Raw genomic sequence first — 20,479 nt, forward strand, 5'->3', positions numbered from 1 at the left:
AAAGGGACAGAGGAACAAACTTGAAAGAGTTCCCAATGGCCAAATCTGCGAAAGTTTGAGCAAGAAATGATGACAATAATGGTCTATATAGAATAAAAGAAATACCTATGAGTCCATACTAATATAAATAAGTGCAAAGGACAAGACAGCTCTTCATTAAAGCAGAATTTAATAATACATGTGGGAGGAGCAATGGAACTAGAAAAATCACCATGTGGCAAACACCATAGCAATAACTGTTGCAGGCAAAAACCATCAAAGGATGCTTATATTAGTGGATAAAAGTATAATGAGAAACAAGATAATTGTATAACTTCCAATATTTGTTACAAGGAAAAAATAGTAAACACAGTTAAAAAAAAAAAAAAGACTCTGGCAGACAACAAGTAAGTAATCAAATGTAACATCACCATTATCTTCATCATGTACCCTGTTGATATGATGCCTGAGAAGAGCACACATCACTTCTGTGGTATTCTTGCCCAAAAAGTATAACCTTAATCAAATCATAAGAAAACATCAGACAAACCCAAACTGAGAGACATTCTACAAAATGACTGGCCAATAATCTTCAAAAGGTCAAGGTTATACAGGCAAAAACTGCTAAGATGTCCAAGAGTAGAAAAGACTAGAGATAACAACTAAATGCAATATGGGATCCTAGACCAGAAAAAGGACACTAGTGGGAAAATTGGATAAATTTAAATATGGTATACAAACTAGTTATAATAACATTATATCAACATTAATTTCTTGGTCTAGATAACTGTTCTATGGTTAAATAAGATATTAATATTAACGGATGCTGGGTGAAAATTATACAAAAACTCAACATTATTTTTCTAACTTTTTTCTAAGTCTAAAATTATTGATAGACTACTCTCTCTAGTTTCATGTAAGCTAACACTTTCTCATCGTAAGTCTTTAAAATGAGGGGCACAAGAACTTCTAGAAAAGCAAAATATAGTCATTGATATAAAAACTCAACAGATTCATTAGACTGCAAAATTAGGCACACCTGAGGAAAGCATTAGTTATCTGGAAGACAAGTGAAAAAATAAACCACATAGTAGCCCAGAGAGATAGACTATCAATATGAAAGCAAGATTAAGAGGCACGGAGCACAAAATCAGACAGTCCAGAACCAAACAGGAGTTCCAAGGGAGTCTAAGGATGATGAAGGAAAAGTAAGAAATAATGCATAATAAGTTTCTAGAACTACCAGATAACAATAATTTTTAGAGTCTACAAACATGAATTCTAAGCAGGATAAATAAAAATGGAGCCAAATCTAGACCAGGGTAGGAAAAGCTGCAAAATATCAAAACTTAAGAGATACACAGGGCTGCTTTTGAAGAAACAGAAAGAATAAACAAAGTACTTACAAAAGCAACAAGAATTAGAAAATACCAGACTTCTCACAGCAACAAGTAAAATCAACAAGTAAAATACCCTCTAACAACTGAGCAGAAAATAACTATCACCCAGGTTCTATCACCAACTAATTATCATTCAAGAATGAGGGCAAGTTAAATACATTTTCAGATGAAGACCAAGAGTTTACCATTAAGCAACTTTTGCTGAAAGAAATACTCAAGAATATACTTTAAGCAGAAAGAAACTGAACCCAAATGGATTAAGTGGATGCAAAAACAAATACACGTGAGTAAATCTAAAAACAAAGAATTTATAAAATCCTCCTTTAAATAAAGCACTATGTTGCATTTTAAAAGTAATTCAATTTGCAAAACAAAACACTTTGCTTCAGCAAGATACTTTTCATGAAGAAAAAAGCACCACAAGTGGAATTGGAAAATCTCAACTAAGAATCTGGCTCTTATTTTAGCCAAGGCCCTGGTTTCTTCAGCCACAAAGTGAAGGCATTTAACTGTAAGAGCCTCAAGACTCCCTATCAGTTCTAGGATCTAATGGGTAGAAAATAGGCTTCCCCAGTTTACCAGGACATCTTTCAAAACCAAGTTGTTGAGAGTTTGGAGCAAGATCCTTCATACAGAGAACCAGTGTTTTTAAAGCAAAGTCCAGTATGAAGCTTATATTTTAGGATAACTGGCTATCTGCTTCTATGCAAAAGCTATGGAAATTGATTAAATCTCAGGGAAAGAATAAAGAAAATGATGTACTTTAAACTGTTCCATATTTCAAGAGTTAATGAAGAAGGAAGGAAAAGGGTGGTCCAAGTTGTAGGAAAATCAAACAGTACAAAAATCAGGAAGTCTTAACAGAAAATTTCTAAAAGGAATATAGTATCAATATTAAACACTGCAAAAAAAATACTAAAGACAATCATTTTAGGGGTGCGTGGGTGGCTCAACTGGTTGAATGTCTGCCTTCAGCTCAGGTCATGATCCCAGGGTCCTGGGACCAAGCCCCGAATTGGACTCCCTGCTCAAAGGGAGTTGGCTTCTTCCTCTGCCTCTCCCCCTGGCTTGAGCTCTCTCAGGCGTGCACGCTCTCTCTCACTCTAATAAAAAAATAAAATATTTTTAAAAAATAATAATTTTATTCCTTTTTCACAAATTAGCTATCTGGCAAACAACTCCTTCCAAAATCTTAAAAGCTCAATGACACAAATACTTGGTGCCAGTCAAAACTAATTTACTGCATTTCTAAAGAGCCAGTCACAGTGGAATATAGCAAGGGTACATAAGATCACCAAAATACAGAGAGCCAATACTCAGTTAAAGGAATCCTACTCTTGAATCTCACAAAATTTCATTCTTCGTTCTGCTAACGCTGAATTAAAAGGTCAGTGCTGCAATCAAGGAAAGCTTTTCTTTAAAAAGCAAAGCTATTAAGAGACAGGGCTAGGTAAAGTCATTTAATTATACTACAAATATTCCCTTTCAGTGTTCCTTCAATAAAAGTGGGCCTGGAGATATGGGACTTAAAAAAATTTGACTACATAATTAGAACTCAGTCTAAGGACAATGGATATCACTAGATATAAATAACTAAAAATTGGATGAGGGTTAAGATATTTTTTAAGTAGGGGCGCCTGGGTAGCGCAGTCGTTTAAGTGTCTGCCTTCGGCTCAGGGCGTGGTCCCGGCGTCTCGGGATCAAGTCCCACATCGGGCTCCTCCGCTGGGAGCCTCCTTCTTCCTCTCCCACTCCCCTGCCGTGTTCCCTCTCTAGCTGGCTGTCTCTCTGTCACATAAATAAATAAAATCTTAAAAAAAAAAAAAGATATTTTTTAAGTAAAGCCCTACACTAACATTTCAGAATATACATATACACACACACTTATTTATTCTTAAAAAGTTGTTTTTTTCCATTTTCAAGGGCCTTGAATCATATCCCAGAGGCTGGTAAAGCCAAGACACCAATCCAGGAAATCTGGCTTTTCTAACACATTTCTCTTAGATTTGGGATAATCTCAAAAACCCCACCTCCAAACTATATTGAATCGATATAATCTGCCCGAAAGTAACTGGCTACAGTTTTCATTCTTCAAACAAAAAGAATCTTTTGACATTTTAAAGTATTTTCTAATATACATCCAGTGGAATCATCAAATTGGTTTTAGGGGGTCAAACAGCCATAAAAAAGGAGGTTGAGTATGATGACCTATACAATAAGGGCAGCAGAAACAAAAATTTTCTGTTACACAGAAACACATTCTAAGTGTAGCATACCTAAATTATGAACTTGTATAATGTCCATAATGTGTAACTGTAAAATAAAAACTTAAAAATTGATACAGTGTACTAATTTAAATACCTCACTGTTTAAACTTAATGTCAAAACTAAAAGGAACCCATCATTTTAGAGATGAGAAAACTCAAGTCCAAAGGAATGAAGTGACTTGCTGGTAAATAAGAGAGCTAGATGTGACATAAACTAAGCTCTATTATCTTGATAATTTAGTTGAAAAAACTAAAAATCTTAAATATGTTTTAAATAAACAATCATAATCAAAACAATACTGGGGTAGAATTCACGAGATGATGCTAAAATTTGTATTTGCTTAGAAAACACTTTCTCCTCTAACAAGGAAAACTAACAGGATTATGAAAGAAAATATAAGGTCTGGTCACTCAAAAAATATTTATTGAACACCGTTAGGTGATAATAATGATTTTAGTCATCTGGAACATACCAGTGTAGAAAATACTTCTAAACATACTCAAGATATGATAATTATATGTATATAATTGTTAGGGAAATTATACATTTTTTTTCCATTGAGTTAGTTCTGCAAACATTTTTAAGCAGAACTTTTAGTGTTATAAATATTATTCTTAATGATGATAAAAATGTATTTTAAAAATAAGTATCTTTCAGGGGTGCCTGGGTGTCTCAGTCATTAAGCGTCTGCCTTCAGCTCAGGGAGTGATTCCAGGGTCCTGGGATCAAGCCCTGCATCGGGCTTCCTACTGGGAGCCTGCTTCTTCCTCTCCCACTCCCCATGATTTGTGTTCCCTCTCTCGCTGTCTCTCTCTCTGTCAAATAAATAAATAAAATCTATCAAAACAAAACAAAACAAAACAAAATATCTTTCAAAGCTGTTCAGTACAAATTCACCTCATACTGAATCACTCAAGTTTAACTTTTTAAAAAATATCCAAAAGAATTTGGAATATGAAAAGATCCTTAACAAACAAAAAACCCTTAAAACTGCTTTATTTGTACCTGAGACAGCTGGCCCTCAACATCACTAAGATCCGTATAGTTGTTGAGGAGCAGACTGAGAAACTCCACAAGCAGAGCAGCCAAACAGTCAGGAATTACCTCTCACTATAAGGATAATGCTTCCTATAAACTATGGCTGTTCATTCCTGGAACAATTTCTGTACACACATTTTCCTGTTCCTTATTCTGAATTCTACACTGCCATTACTCAAAAGAAAAAAAAAATCTCAGACTAACAGAGGCCAAATTTAGGGAGGGAAATAAAAATCTTCCTTCAGTCTAGGCTAAATGGACTGATTACACAAAGAACTCCATACATCCGAAAGCACACAGATGTCTGCACCAGTTCCCAGGGCTCAAACAATACCAGTCATTCAATAGCTTTCCTTTTACATAAGCTGATGTGAGAGAGTTCAGTCAGCTCTTCTGAACCTTATAACCCAGGATACTGGAACTCTGATAAAGCCTACATTTTTCTTCAGCACCGTTTTCATGTACTTTCTCTGGAAACTAAACTTCATTTCTCCCCCCAAAAATAAATCTGGAAATCATCTCTTCTGTTTGATAAGTGATGTACTCAATCTAAAATTACTTTTCCAGTAAAACCACAATCCTTAACATAAATCTGAGATCAACACTGAAGACTGATAGAACATATTTTTAAATGCTATGAGTTTAAAATATAATTTTACAATCCATCATGCTAATTACCAAATGTATACCATTTGGCTGCATTCTATTTATTTTCAGTTGTGTAATTTCAAAAATAGCCATATGACACATAACTTTCCAAAAATTAAAAAAGATTTTAAGAACGAGGGGAGAGGGTAAACTTACACACACATTCATACACACAAGCAACACTAATCACAACCATCAAAAATAATGAAAAAAATATTTCACTGAGTGTTCGACCAAACTTAAGGCCTCAGGAGAAATAGTGTTCACTGATCATCCCTTAGAAGCTTAAATAACACTACTTTCTACACTTTTATTGATTCTTCCAGTAATATTCTTTTTTTTTTTAAGATTTTATTTATTTATTTGACAGAGAGAGAGAGACAGCCAGCGAGAGAGGGAACACAAGCAGGGGGAGTGGGAGAGGAAGAAGCAGGCTCATAGCAGAAGAGCCTGATGTGGGGCTCGAGCCCATAACGCCAGGATCACGCCCTGAGCCAAAGGCAGACACTAACCGCTGTGCCACCCAGGCGCCCCCTTCCAGTAATATTCTTGATCAGCCAAGTCTCTGGTGGTTTCTCACCTTCAATACTGGAAGTTGCATGGGTAAAGGAAAGCCACAAAAACTCTAATGTATTTTTTAATAATATGGTAAACTTACTTCGTAAGACACTTATCAGACCTCACACCCAGAAGTAAAGCTCATTAGTATAGGGAACGAAATGAGAATGATTCATTTAATCATTAGATGATTAGATCCTGAATAGTCGAGAATTACCTATAAATTCAGCTCCCGTGAATATGTACTATCATAAAATCATTATCCCTTGTAGCAATGATCTAGAAGCTGCTCTGGAACTGTGGTAATCAAGCTATTTTATCCACCCATCCTCCTTAAGAGCTCTTGTGGCCCTTCCAATTCCATTTAACACTCTTCCTCTCTCCACATACATACTATATAATACAAATAAACATGCTTTTGAAGAAGGAAAAGTTCTCTCGGCCAAGTTTTCTGTCCTTAAAACAGACTGTAAATCCTTAAAGATATTCCCCCCCTCTCCCCAACAAGAGTACAAAAAGCAGAGCTCTGAACATACTATTTAAAAGACATTTGGCTGAATTGCCATCATCGCCCTTACAGTTACAAGATTAAATTTGTCAAAAACAATTTTTTTTTAAAAAATATTTCTCTTTTCACCAAAGTACTATTCCCTAATGACCACTAAAGCACCAAAACCCTGTGTATTTTATAAAGCAGTAACCTCACAAACATTTCAACACTCTCTGCAACTCACAAACTTTGTTGGCAAAACACAGATTCCATTTCTCAAAAATGTCCTGCAAGTTCTCAACAACCAGATTTTTCATCAGTACAATTTACTGCATATCCAACATCTCTGACCTCCTCCTTGGGACAGTCAACCATCTTTCCTACCACCAGAGCCACTATATTTTCTGATGACTTATTAAGAGACCATCTGACTTTAGCAGATACCTCTTAAAGCCCCTCTAAAAAAATACATAATTTTTATATATTATATAAATTATACATATGTGTGTTCCAGAGCTTCTCACCCTAAAGTTTCACTACACTGTTGTCCATATTATCTTTCATTGACAGACAAATCTTTTCATTTTCCTACAACATGGCATCTTCTATAAACTTTGTCACCAAATAAGGCCTAATATCAAAACAAAGGAGCACACATAAACCTTTCTTTCATTTTTCCCCATGTTCTATTACATAATATTAATCCACTCCCTTCTGTAAATGTGTTTTAAAGCATTCCAATAAACTTGAAAGTCAAAGAAAACAAAGTATTAAAATGGTTATATGAAGGCTGCTTATCTTTACATTTTAAACAATTATGAGTAACTCATTTCAGGTAAATATTTAGTTATCTACCATGACAGACTCTGGCATAACAACATATTCAATAAACAAGTATCAAAGAATGATATATGGCAGAAGTGAAGCATAGAAACAGAAGCATGCAATGACACAGTTCACATTTTCTAATGGGATTTACCCATAGCTTTAAGTTTCCCTTCTCATCAGAAAATAAAACCCTTACAGCAAATATATGTTTAATTAACTAGAAATGAGTTCTTTAACAACGTAATTTTTTATTTTTCATTCAATACTGACATATTAAATAATACTGCAGAGTTTAAAAAAAGACACTAGTATAACAAAATGATTGCATATACACTAAAAGTTGTAAGATCCGTTGTCTTGAGCTTTCAAATACCACTCTTGTTAGGTCTTCATCCCTTCTTCTCTGCCTTCTAATTATCCTCTCATAATTATTAAATGCAGAAAAGAAACCAAGAACTCTATGTATGGCTATCCCATAAGTGATGTTAGAAACACGGTATAGTAATATTTACAGAAACATCTTACTTTAAGACCACAACATAATTTCCCACGTTCAAGTCTACTTGACAAAGAAGCTCAGAGAACCTAAAATTTGGTTTTTGATCTTTCTTTTCTTTTGGGGTTGGAGGGGGTGCCTATGCTAGCGAACAGAAACCAGCAAACGGAGATGCAATAGGCTTTATACATTGCACAAAACTTACCCACTTGAAGGATCTAAGGCAATAGCTCTGGGTTGATCCAATTCTTGCCAAAATAAAACTTTTCGTAAAGATCCATCTAAATTAGAAACTTCAATCCGATTTGTTTCAGAATCTGTCCAGTATAACTTTTCTCCAAGCCAATCACATGCCAGCCCATCAGGGGACAATAATCCAGAGACAACAACATTCTGTACACTCTCAGTTTTGTTAAACTCTGTTCGTTTAATGGCTTCTTCGCTGACATCACTCCAGTATATCAAGCCATGACCAAACACAAAGTCCACCGCAGCTGCATCCTCCAAGCCTCCAACTACAATCGTAGCATTCTCTCTGCCATTTGTAGCATCAACCAATCGCAAGTCCCGTCTGTTTGCATAAAGCAACAAAGGGGCCGCTAGAACAAAAAAAGAAAAATATGTAAGTAAAGAGAAAGGAAATGTAATGGTTCCTATAAATTGAGTTTCGAATCAGCATTAGTGAACAAATACTATCAAAAATAAGAGTAAATAAATCTATAGAAGTCTGTCTTAAAGTCTTCACAAACAAAATACCATTTTTGCAGCATTTAAATACAAAAGTTGCAAAAGCAAGGAAATAATTCTACTAGGACAGCCTTTTCTTATTAAAAGTCTGTCACATAAAATTAAAAAGTTCGGCCATACCAAGAATTCACAAGGATATGGAGCCAGTGGAGAACACACTCTACTGGGGGGAGGGGAATATAAATGGTGCAGCCACTTTGGAAAACAGTTTGACAGTTTCTTAAAAGGCTAAACATACATCCTACCATATGATCCAGCCATTCCATGCCTAGGTATTTACTCAAGAGAAATAAAAGCATATGTCAATACAAAGACCCATACATAACTGTTCATAGCAGCTTATATGAAATAAGGCCAAACTGGAATCAACACAAATGTCATCAACAAACTAATGGATGAACCAACTGTGATATAACCATACAATACAAATAATGAACCGTTTGTACACGTAACATGGAATCTCATATAACATGTGAACCTCAAAACAGTCACGTGGAGTGAAAAAAGTCAATCCAAAAAAAAAAAATAGTATAGATTGCATGACTCCATTTATATAAAATTTTAGAAAATTCAAATTACTCTATTGTGACAGAAAGCAGATCAGTGATTGGAGATGGACAAAAAGGGTAAAAAAGAACAGGGATTATACAGGGAGAGAGTATAAAGAGGCATGAGGAAACTTGTAGGTAATAGGTATATCACATCTATCTATGCAGACAGTTCGAGAGAGGTATTCATATCAAAACTTATTAAATATACTTTCCATATGCAAAATTTATTGTATTATCAATTATATCTTAATAAACCTGTTAAATACACAATCTGGCAGAGATAGTTCTTAACAACTATTTTATTCTGTTTTACATTATTATCAAAATGACCTCTGAATAAGACCTAATACCAAAGCTAAACATAAAGCCTACCCTAAAGATATAATATTTAACTTTGAGAAAGCTGAAGCTGTTAGGATTAAATTTGTATAATTCTATGGTTTTGGGAATTTTTAAGTATCTATTGCAAGTTCCTGACATTTACTTTCCTGGCATCATTAGTAATTAAAGATACAGAGCACAACTATCCAAAAGAACTTTCTCTGATGATAGAAATACACTCTCCCCTGGGCAATACAGTATCCAGTGCCCAAAATGTGGCTAGTGTGACTAAGAAATTAAATCTTCAATTTTATTTAACCTTAATTCATTTAAATTTAAATAGACAAGTGGTTGTATTGGATAGCAGAGATCTAAAGGCTGAGATGAAAAATACAAATGAGGGAAGGAAAAATAACACCAGAGTTATGCAATAACGTACATAATCTCTCACAATTACTTAACTAAAGGTCTAAAACTGTGTCATCCAAAGGCAACACCAAGTACCATTTAAAAGTAATAACAACCTCTTTTTTTTAAGAAATTAATTTCAAAAAATTAAGGTGCTCAAAAAAGTATAAAGAAAAAAAGTGATGTTTACCCAGTTTATGGATCCAGTAATCCAGTTCATGGATTATGGCTGCCAAGTGGAGTTCTAAAGTCCACTATTTTCAGCTAGAAGTATAATATGAATTTCCCTACTAAATAAGCTTAAATCCATCTGTCTTAGTCAAAAACAAACAGGTGGATAGCTTTTTTAAAAAGTGACTAGGGGCGCCTGGGTGGCAGAGCGGTTAAGCGTCTGCCTTCGGCTCAGGGCGTGATCCCGGCGTTATGGGATCGAGCCCCACATCAGGCTCTTCTGCTATGAGCCTGCTTCTTCCTCTCCCACTCCCCCTGCTTGTGTTCCCTCTCTCGCTGGCTGTCTCTATCTCTGTCGAATAAACAAAAAAATAAAATCTTTAAAAAACAAAAAAAATTAAAAAAATAAAAAAGTGACTAAAAGCCCTGTCTGCTCATTCTATCTAATACTGCTACTGGCAAATTAATAAATTTCCCTCACAGATTCACGCTTAACTAATTTCATGCCTTCATTCATCACAATGATTTATCAGTACCCACAGTGTCTATTGCATTATCTTATATTGAGTCCATCATGCTATGAGCCAATTATAAAAATCGGGAAAAGGGACTCTACTAGTAAAGGGCACAATGCTAAGTACTACAGAGGGCTAAGCAACTGCCTGAGAGCACTTACAGTTTAAAATCCAAGAGTTTAAAATCCAAGAGTGATAATAATCTATTTATTGAGCACCTTTCTTTATGGCACTATCCTTGGAAAACTGTGTACCAACTCGTATGTGACATCAGGTATTAACTAAATCTGTTAAGTCTGTTTATGACTTTCAAGTCAAACACTAATATTTTACTGAACATTTGGTCTACAAAATCCAAAGAGCCTTTCTGATCATTTAAGACCTCAAAAGCCTTCTAAGTACAAGGGGAAAAAAGAGGGCTGGGATGGGGGAACAAGTTAACTTCTTTTAATTGAGCAGTACTATTTATAGTTAAGATGTCTAAGGGACTACTTGTAGGGGCACCTGGCTGACTCAGTCAGTAGAACATGGGACTCTCGATCTCGGTGTTGTTGAGTTCAGAGCCCCATACTGGGTGTGAAGATTACTTTAAATCTTTTTTTTTTTAAATTAAGGACACTATGTAAACCTACCAACTATTACAGGGTTCACCCTGTCTAACCACCCTTCTGATACTTGAATACTACAATATTACAACCAATATCTATTCAGCAATATATTAAATGGGATATCTGAAAGGTATAATTTGATTGGTAATATTGTTTTAATATGAAAGAAATACACAGGATCCATACACACACACTCCTAGTTACAGTATATATGCCATGCACTCCGTTAACTTCCTTTCCAAAGAGCTTACCTTCTAACTTCCTAACAGCCAGATAATCCAAATATCTGCCAACATATCCCTTCAGTGGAACCTGCACAGTGCTTAGGAATCCTCATTTTCCTTTATTAACTTCCCACCAAACTTTCTCTAGTAGCTTTTCCAATTTTTTTCCACTTTCCTGAAGACAAATTCCATGCTTTGAATCCTTCCACCAAGGATCATCTCCTAAAATAATCTCAATGAATCAGGAAGAAAGTAACTGCCATATATCCCCAACACCTTAATTTAAACTTCTCAAAAATCTCTATATACCCCACCCCTCCTCCTTTATCTCGTCCTCAGTCTCAAATGACAAGCTACTTTTTCTCCTTTTTATGGTTAAAGCAATACTTTTGATTCAGTCTCCCTACTTCCTCTCTGCAACTTTCCTCTATGGATTATTCCCTATTTCTTGTATCTTCAATGGCTCCTGCCAGGTCTCTGCTATCAAAAAACTTTGTTCTAATAACCCTAACCTTGCTACCACCAAGAGAATTCTATTTCTCCTAACCACAAAATCTTATAATATTGAATAATTTCATACCACTGTCTTAGTCTACCTTAGACTAACTTTCCACTCATCACTCAACTAAAACTGCTCTGCTCTCTCCAAGTCTCCAATGGCCTTTTCTCAGTCCTTATTTTTGACCTCTATTTAGCATTCAACAATGTTAACCATATCCCTACCTATGTAGAAATCTCCTTCTACTACACTTATTCCTATTTTTCTGGTCATGCTTCATCTGCCTTTTAGTTTCAAATCTTCCTCCCACTTCTCAAATATAAGTATCCCCAAGATTCTCTCTTGTTCCAGAAATGCAAAGTACAGAAGAGAAAATCTGCAAGTTCACCTGGTCAATAAGCAACTCTACTCAGGAAATTTTCAAATCATCATCATCTCCAGCCTAACCTTCAATACTGCACCTATAACTTCTTGTTGGCCATCTCTTCCAACCTCATCACCTCCCCCACAACCTGCCAAAAAAAAAATATCTTCTTGGGGCGCCTGGGTGGCACAGTGGTTGAGCGTCTGCCTTCGGCTCAGGGCGTGATCCCGGCGTTGTGGGATCGAGCCCCACATCGGGCTCCTCCGCTGTGAGCCTGCTTCTTCCTCTCCCACTCCCCCTGCTTGTGTTCCCTCTCTCGCTGGCTGTCTCTGTCTCCGTCGAATAAATAATAAATAAAATCTTTAAAAAAAAAAAAAAATATCTTCAAGAGTCAATGGTACCATTTTCCTATTCTTACGGGTACACGGTGGAACCCTCTTTCACACCTCCCTTTTCCCCCAGTCTGCCAAATACTGTCTCGCTGACTCTTCCTTTAGCATGTCCTTAAATCTGCCTCTTTTCCATATTCAGAACCACTATCCTACTCTAGACCTTCATGACCTTATGCCTAAACTACCTTCTTAGTAAGTGATCTCAACACTCTCCCATCCCTTTTCCACTTCTAATACTTCTACTTTATCCAACTCAAAAAGCTTTCTGATTTCCTTTGCCTAAAATAAAAAGCCTCAATACTTCAGACCACCACCAGGTGACTTTTACCTAAGACTAACTTAATTTTATAGCCTCTGCATCATACAAACTAGTTTTGAACACAGTAACTGTGAGCACATCATACTGCATCAACACAGTGCATTCACTTTCCTGCCCACTCCATACTTCCCTCTCATTATCACAGCAAGCAAGTTCTTCAAGGCCAGATTCAAATCTTATCTATTCCACGAATCTTTCCAATTGCTTCAGCTTTCCTTTTTTGAGTTCTTACAGTCTTTATTGATATTAGCATTTTTAAAAATATATTTTCTACTTCAACTAGGATCTCTGCCCCTTGGGAACAGGAGCAATATAACTAAGTTTATCCCCAATACCTAGCAAGAGTTCACTGCCTGACAGTGATACGGTAAACGTACCTACTAATATCTAAAAGGAATTCTCCAGAACCTGATTTAAAAATATATTTGTCATAAACCCAAAAGGATTTTACATTAATTCTGGCCAAGTGCTCACAAATGCCCATTACTTACCTACTGACTTGTTCAAAGTTTAATTAAGCTTATCTCCTCCCCACCGACCCCTAAAACTTTAGCTAGCTCTCAGCTTAAGCAAAACAATACAGAACACCCTCTCTTTTTTTTTTTTTTAAAGATTTTATGTATTTATTTGACAGACAGAGAGAGAGAGAGAGCACAAGTAGGCAGAGCAGCAGGCAGAGGGAGAGGGAGAAGCAGGCTCCCTGCAGAGCAGACAGCCCAATGCAGGGCCTGATGCCAGGACCCTGGGATCATGACCTGAGCCAAAGGCAGTCGCGCTTAACCGACTAAGCCACCCAGGTACCCCCAGAACACCCTCTCTTAAAGACTCATTCTGATTATAAGGTAACCACAGGAAAAAAACATCTCCTTTTAAACTGCCATGGTCATGTCATCTCCTAACCCCCACCAGCTTATCCCACTCTCCCACAAAGATCCTGCTAGCACTATTCATTTTAAGACAGAAGTCTTTTTGTGTTTGATTTTGAGACACCTACATATCTTGTGGTTAGAGCTTTCTACCTATTACAATAATCTTTTCAAATAACCTCCCTGACTCAGTAGGGATTTATTTTTGAATCTGTATGATGACATGACTTGGATGAGGACTGGGCTTCATCTACGGATGTACACCGTCCCCACCTTGATAATGATATTTAAACTCTCCTCTCCTGTCCAGAGATTCACGTATCTTTCCTCAAGTTCAACTCTTGAACCAGTGCTCCAGATAGCTAGCCTGCTGCAACATGGTACTTTGATATTTTCCAGCAAACAAATTTTTTCTTTGGCTCTTTGAGAATCACACCCTGACTCTTGAGTAGGAATATTTCCCAGCTATTCTGTGAGGCCTCTTCTACCTTCCCTTGACTCCTCCAGTGGAGATTACAGTGGGAATTTCCTTGGCTCATCACAAGGGAATACAGGCACACCTCATTCTCTCACACTTCACTTTATTGCACCTCACAAATACTGCATTTTTTTTTTTCAAATTAAAGGTTTGTAGCAATCCTGCATCAATCAAGTCTATTGGTACCATTTTTCCAACAGCATTTACTCACTTCATATACGTATTTCACATTACGGTAATTCTCCCAATATTTCTAACATTTTCATTATTGTTTTATTGTTACGGTAATCTTTGATCAGTGATCTTCTATGCTACTACTCTAATTATTTAAGGGCACCACAAACTGCACCCATATAACAAAATCGATAAATGTTTTCTGTGTTGACGGCTCCACCAACTAGACATTCCCCTGTGTCTCTTCTCCTCAGGCCCCTGTATTTCCTGAAACACAGCAACACTGAAATGAGGCGAATGAATAACCCTACAATGTTCCCTAAGTGTTCATGTGAAAGTAAGAGTCACAGATCTCTCACTTTAAATCAAAAGCTTGAAGTGATTAAGCTTAGTGAGGAAGGCATGTCAAAAGCTCAGACTGGCTGAAAGCTAGGCCTCTTGCACCAGTTAGCCAAGTTGTGAGTGCAAAGTGAAAGGAAATTAGAAGTGCTACTCCAGTGAAGATTCAAATGATAAGAAAGCACAACCACCTTATTGATGATATGGAAAAAGTTTTAATGGTCTAGATAGATCAAACCAGCCACAACATTCCCTTAAGCCAAAGCCTAATCCAGAGCAAGGCCCAAACTCTCTTCAATTCTATGAAGGCCGAGAGAAGTAAGGAAGCAGCAGAAGAGTTTGAAGCTGACAGAGGTTGGTGCATGAGATTTAAAGAAATAAGCCATCTCTGTAACAAAAAAGTGCAAGGTAAAGCAGCAAGTACTGATAAAGAAGCAGAAGCAAGTTATTCAAAAGGCCTAGCTAAGATAATTAAGGAACGTGGCTACACTAAACAACACATTTTCATTGTAAACAAAACAACCTTATATTGGAAAAAGATGCCCTCCAGAACTTCCACTGTTGGTGTGAGAAGTCAATTTCTGGTTTCAAATCGTCAAAGGACAGACTGACCCTCTTGTTAGGGGCTAATGCAGCTGGTGACTCTAGGTTGAAACCAATGCTCGTTCACCATCTGAAAATCCTAGGGTGCTTAAGAATTATACTAAATCTATTCTGCCTGCTCTGTAAATGGAACAGCAAAGCCTGGGTGACAACTCATTTGTTTATAACATGGTTTACTGAATGTTTTAAAACCACTGTTGAGACCCACTTCTCAGGGGAAAAAAAAAAAATACCTTTCAAAATATTACTGCTCGTTGACAATGCACCTGGTCACCCAAGAGGTCTGACGGAGATATCCACCAAGATTAATGCTGTTTTCATGCCTGCTAACACAACATCCATTCTGCAGCCCACAGAGCAAGAAGTAGTTTCAACTTTCAAGTCTTATTATTTAAGTAATATATTTTGTAAGGTTATAGCTATCACAGACAGTGATTCCTCTGATGAATCTGGGCAAAGTAAATTGAAAACCTTCTGGAAAGGATTCACCATTCTAGATGCCATTAAGAACATTTATGAATCATGGAAAAAGATCAAAATATCAACATTAACAAGAGTTTGGATTCCAACCCTTATGGATGACTTTTAGGGGTTCAAGACTTCAGCAGAGAAAGTAACTGCAGATGTGATGGAAATAACAAGAGAAATATAAGTGGAACCTAAAGATGTAACTGAATTGCTGCAATCTCACGGTAAAACCTGAACAGCTGAGAAGTTGCTTCTTACAGATGAGCAAAGAAAGTGGTTTCTTGAGATGGAATCCACTCCTGGTGAAGATGTGGTGAAGACTGTTGAAATGACAACAAAGGACTTAGAATATTACATCAACTTAGTTGATAAAGCTGCAGCAGGTTTTGAGAGGACTGACTTCAATTTTTTAAAGAAATTGTACTACAGGTAAAACGCTATCAAATGGCATCACATGCTACAGAGAAATCATTTGTGAAAGGAAGAGTCAATCGATGCAACAAACTTCACTGTTTCCTTAGTTTAAGAAATTGCCACAGCCACCCCAACCTTCAGCAACCACCAACCTGATCAGTCAGCAGCCATCAACATCAAGGCAAACCCTCCACCAGCAAAAAGATTACAACTTGATGAAAGCTCAGAATATGGTCAGCATTTTTTACCAATAAAAATTTTTAAATTTAGGCATATGTGTTGTTTCTCAGACATAATGCTAATGCACACTTAAAAGACTATACTACAGTGTAAACATAACTTTTGTATGAACTAGGAAACTAAAAAATTCACTTGACTTGCTTTGTTGCAATAGTCACTTAACTATGGGGGTCTGCAAACAAACCCACAGTATCTGCAAGGTACACTTGTACTCTTTCCCAGCTCCTTTGAATTCCTATTTCTGATTTAATCATTTAATCCCATAAGTAACTCTCATTCGGCTGAGCACCCTCCCTCTTCTCCCACTGACTGCGCGTTTCACCATTATAGCACTAATTCAGCTCAAGATCTTCAAAAATGGCAAAACTTTACTAAAGACAATTTAGAACTTCAACGTCCTCCTTGCAAAACTTGGGACCTCCCCAAACTGGCTCAGCTAAAACCTCTCCCTTCCCATCACCCTCTGCTCTTCCTTCATCCTCTTGACCACCCTCAATCTTCCTGCCAGCTCCCTTGGCTTCTTTATCCATCCTCCTTTAATAACCCAGTCTCCTCCAACCCTTTATATCTACCCTATCAGACCTTTCCCTTCTCACTCCAACTTCTTAACTCCCTTTAGTCACCTGAGATTTAAGGCTCCCTTTTCCCTACTAGAGACTCATTAGGGACTCTCAGGGACCTGTTTTAAAAATATGAATTGGAGGGGCACTTGGGTGGGTCAGTCAGTTAAGTGTCCAACTCTTGATTTCGGCTCAGGTCACGATTTCAGTGTCATGAGATAGAGCCCTGTGGTGGGCTCCACACTAGGCATGAAGTTTGCTTAGGATTCTCTCTCCCTCTCCCTCTGCTCCTCCCCCACCACTTGCGTGCACACTCTCTCTCGCTCTCTTAAAAAAAAAAAATTGAACTTGGAAGCACGCTGGATCTTTTATCCACTCAGATGAGCTCTGGAGACACCCAAAAAGCCCTTGGTCTTGAGTTCCTCACCCAAACTTTGGTCCACAGTCTCCACAAGATTACACATCAGGGCAACTTCATACTGACTGAGCAGGTAACCTCAACTTGCCCCATCTGCCAGAAACACAACCATGGTAAAAATATAAAGGAAGAATGAGAGCTTTCATATAAACTACCAGTGGATTGAAACTTTCAAACTGAAGCTATAGCCTCTCTATTTGTGTCGGTTTGTACGTTTTTATACATATAGATGTTTGTTGCAACTGTTGTTTTTAGGTGAAGAGGAAAGCAGGACAGACCAGGACAAGCCTAGAGGCCTAAGAAAGGGGCTTGTCTTTATCTCAAGGGCAACAGAAAAAGGTACTGAAGATGACCACTGGGAAAGATCGACCAGTGATGTGAAACAGATGTGGAGGAAGAAGATGGCAAGGCAGTAAAATCAGACAAATCCATAAGGACTTGCAGCACTCCAGGCAAGAGAGTGATCACTTAAACTAGGGTACCCATGGGTGACCGGGGGGGAGGGTCAGTGAATTCCTTAGGGGAGAGACTACTCTCAATTTCTCACTGTAGAAGTGAGCACAGATGTCTACAGAGGTCAACTGACCTCCCCAAAGTCCTACATCTAGACAGGACAGTGCACCTGGTGCTGAAGCTGTGTTCCCTGACTCCAGTACTAGAGGTATGGAGGGGTAAAGTCGGTCACCATGTCTTTCACACAGTACACTTAAATGTCCTTCTTATAATGATATGGCCAAGTTAATAACCAATATTAATCAAAATGTGAGCAATGGCACTCAAGTAGCCTGTTGAGGGAGCCCCATTAGGGAGACACACTCACCAAAACTTCTCTAATGCTTTATCTTCATAACAAAAACAACAAAGCCACCACATTTGCCTATAATATTTTATATTATTAAGATAGTTTAACATGTATGATTCCATTTGGTTTCCATGACTTCCCTGTGAGGGTTTTGGGTCAGGTGTCCCTACCTTGCTGATAATTAACAAAACAAAGACACAAAGAAATGACCTATCCATGGTCACAGAGCCAGTGAGTGAGGAACCTAGATTTCTTCTGGGTTCCATATTTTCTTACAAAAAACTGCTCAATCTGACATGTACCCACAGTGCTTTCCCATAACCACAATTCTACTCTTCCAGAATGATGCCAAAAATACCAATAGAATACAAGACAGTTATACAAATAATGATGACAATGATAGCAGCATACTTAGCAATTTACGTATAGTGTCTCATTTAATTTTTACAACCCTGTGAGGTAAGTTGTATCATTATGCCAATTTTACAGATGAAGAAATCAAGACTCAGAGATGTTAACTACCTAACTCAAGAGCATCCAATTGTTAAGTTTATGATGCAAAGAAAAAAATTCAATCCCAGGTCTGACTCCAAAGCTGGACTCCAACCACCAGCCCCAGTTCCCCACGTCTGGGTGCCTGAGGCTCTCAGCCACCTCTCATGTAGTCTGTATCATGTCAAACCTGAAATAAGCTTAGCAGGCAATAGTTTTCAATGAATCCTTTGTAATTTTTTTTAAACTTTTATTTATGCAGAGTAAGTAAATCGAAGTACAGCTGACACACAACGTTACATTAGTTTCAGGTGTACAACATAATCCCAAAAATCTATTCATTATGCTACACTCACCACAAGTGTAGTTACATCTGTCACTACAGAATGCTATTACAATACTATAATGTATGTTTTTTAATGTAACTTGTTATATGCATATAAAATATTTTTCCTACCTCCAGATGGTATTACCAATTATAACTTTAGATTATATAATCCCTTAAAGGAGTTCTATTCTAATTGGCTTGAAAGTAAAAACTTGTTCATACTAATTAAATATTCCTAAGATTTCCAGAAATTAAGGAAATTAAACTTCTACTTTCAAAAGTATTTTTTATAGAAACTAAACCAAGTATTTTAAGAATCCAAGGTAACAAACATTTAAGTAAATCTTTGGCAAATGAGACCAGTTCAATATTGTTTTTTTTTTAAATATGCTTTTTGTTTTGTTTTGTTTTTTGGGGGTTTTTTTTAGATTTTATTTATTTATTCGACAGAGATAGAGACAGCCAGCGAGAGAGGAAACACAAGCAGGGGGAGTGGGAGAGGAAGAAGCAGGCTCATAGCGGAGGAGCCTGATGTGGGGCTCGATCCCATAACGTCGGGATCACACCCTGAGCCGAAGGCAGATGCTTAACCGCTGAGCCACCCAGGCGCCCCTCGATATTGTTGTTTTAATAAAAAAAAAGCTGTCTTCTGAGTTATCGACATGAAATTAAGATAAGTATACATTTTTATTCAACCTGGCTATGTTCTTTCTAAATTTTTACAGGTTTACTGAGAGAATAAACTAGCATTATACCTATATTTGTATTTACCCAAGTTGAATCACTATTCTGACGAACATTTCAGTAGTAACTATGTTTTGTAATAAGCCAACTTGAAGATAGTTTCCAAAATCTTTTAGTCACTTAAAACCTAAGAACTGGAGTGCCTACGTGGCTCAGTCAGTTAAGTGTCTGCCTTTAGCTCAGGTCATGATCCCAGACCCTGGGACTGAGCCCCACATCAGGCTCCCTGTTCACTGGGGAGCCTGCTTCTCCCTCTCCCTCTCCCCTCCACTTGCGCATGCTCTCTCAAATAAATAAAATCTTTAAAAAAAAAAAAAGCCTAAGAATTATGGTAAATTAATTCATGGATATTTATTAAATACCAAGTCATTTCTAATTAAGACATAACAATAAAGCATAAGCATTTCAATTTTATACAGTTTTTTTCCTCTTATTTTTATGGTACCAACCAGCTATACATATTTCAGTTTATTTGTAGGCATATTCATTTTTGCCATATTGAGAAGTGTACAACTATAAAAAGTTGTAAGAGGTATATTCATAAGCTCTGTCAGTCTACAGGAAAATGATGGTGCATGACAGTTCAGTTATGCAATTCCATTTTCTCTGTAAAATAGCAGTAATTTATATGTCATAATTTTATATTTAAATGAGACTCTACTAGGAGAATGATGACAGAAAAGAACAACTCTGTATAGGGGTATGCAAAATGTGTTTTTATTAAGAAAA

The 20,479-nt window shown here is 37.0% G+C and overlaps 1 protein-coding gene across 2 annotated transcripts in view; it reads right to left on the minus strand.

Annotated features, from left to right (window-relative positions):
* LRP6 (LDL receptor related protein 6) overlaps positions 1-20,479 on the minus strand; it is a 171,286-nt gene that overhangs the window by 136,446 nt on the left and 14,361 nt on the right. The window contains exon 2 of one of the 2 annotated variants that reach the window (XM_034644775.1): positions 7,911-8,304. The exons of the other annotated variant lie outside the window; for it this stretch is intronic. Coding sequence (XP_034500666.1) covers positions 7,911-8,304 — 394 coding nt within the window. The remainder of the gene's footprint in view (positions 1-7,910; positions 8,305-20,479) is intronic. 2 annotated transcript variants of the gene reach the window in all.

Source organism: Ailuropoda melanoleuca, chromosome 16 (genome assembly GCF_002007445.2).
Source record: "Ailuropoda melanoleuca isolate Jingjing chromosome 16, ASM200744v2, whole genome shotgun sequence".
NCBI classification, from domain to species: domain Eukaryota; kingdom Metazoa; phylum Chordata; class Mammalia; order Carnivora; family Ursidae; genus Ailuropoda; species Ailuropoda melanoleuca.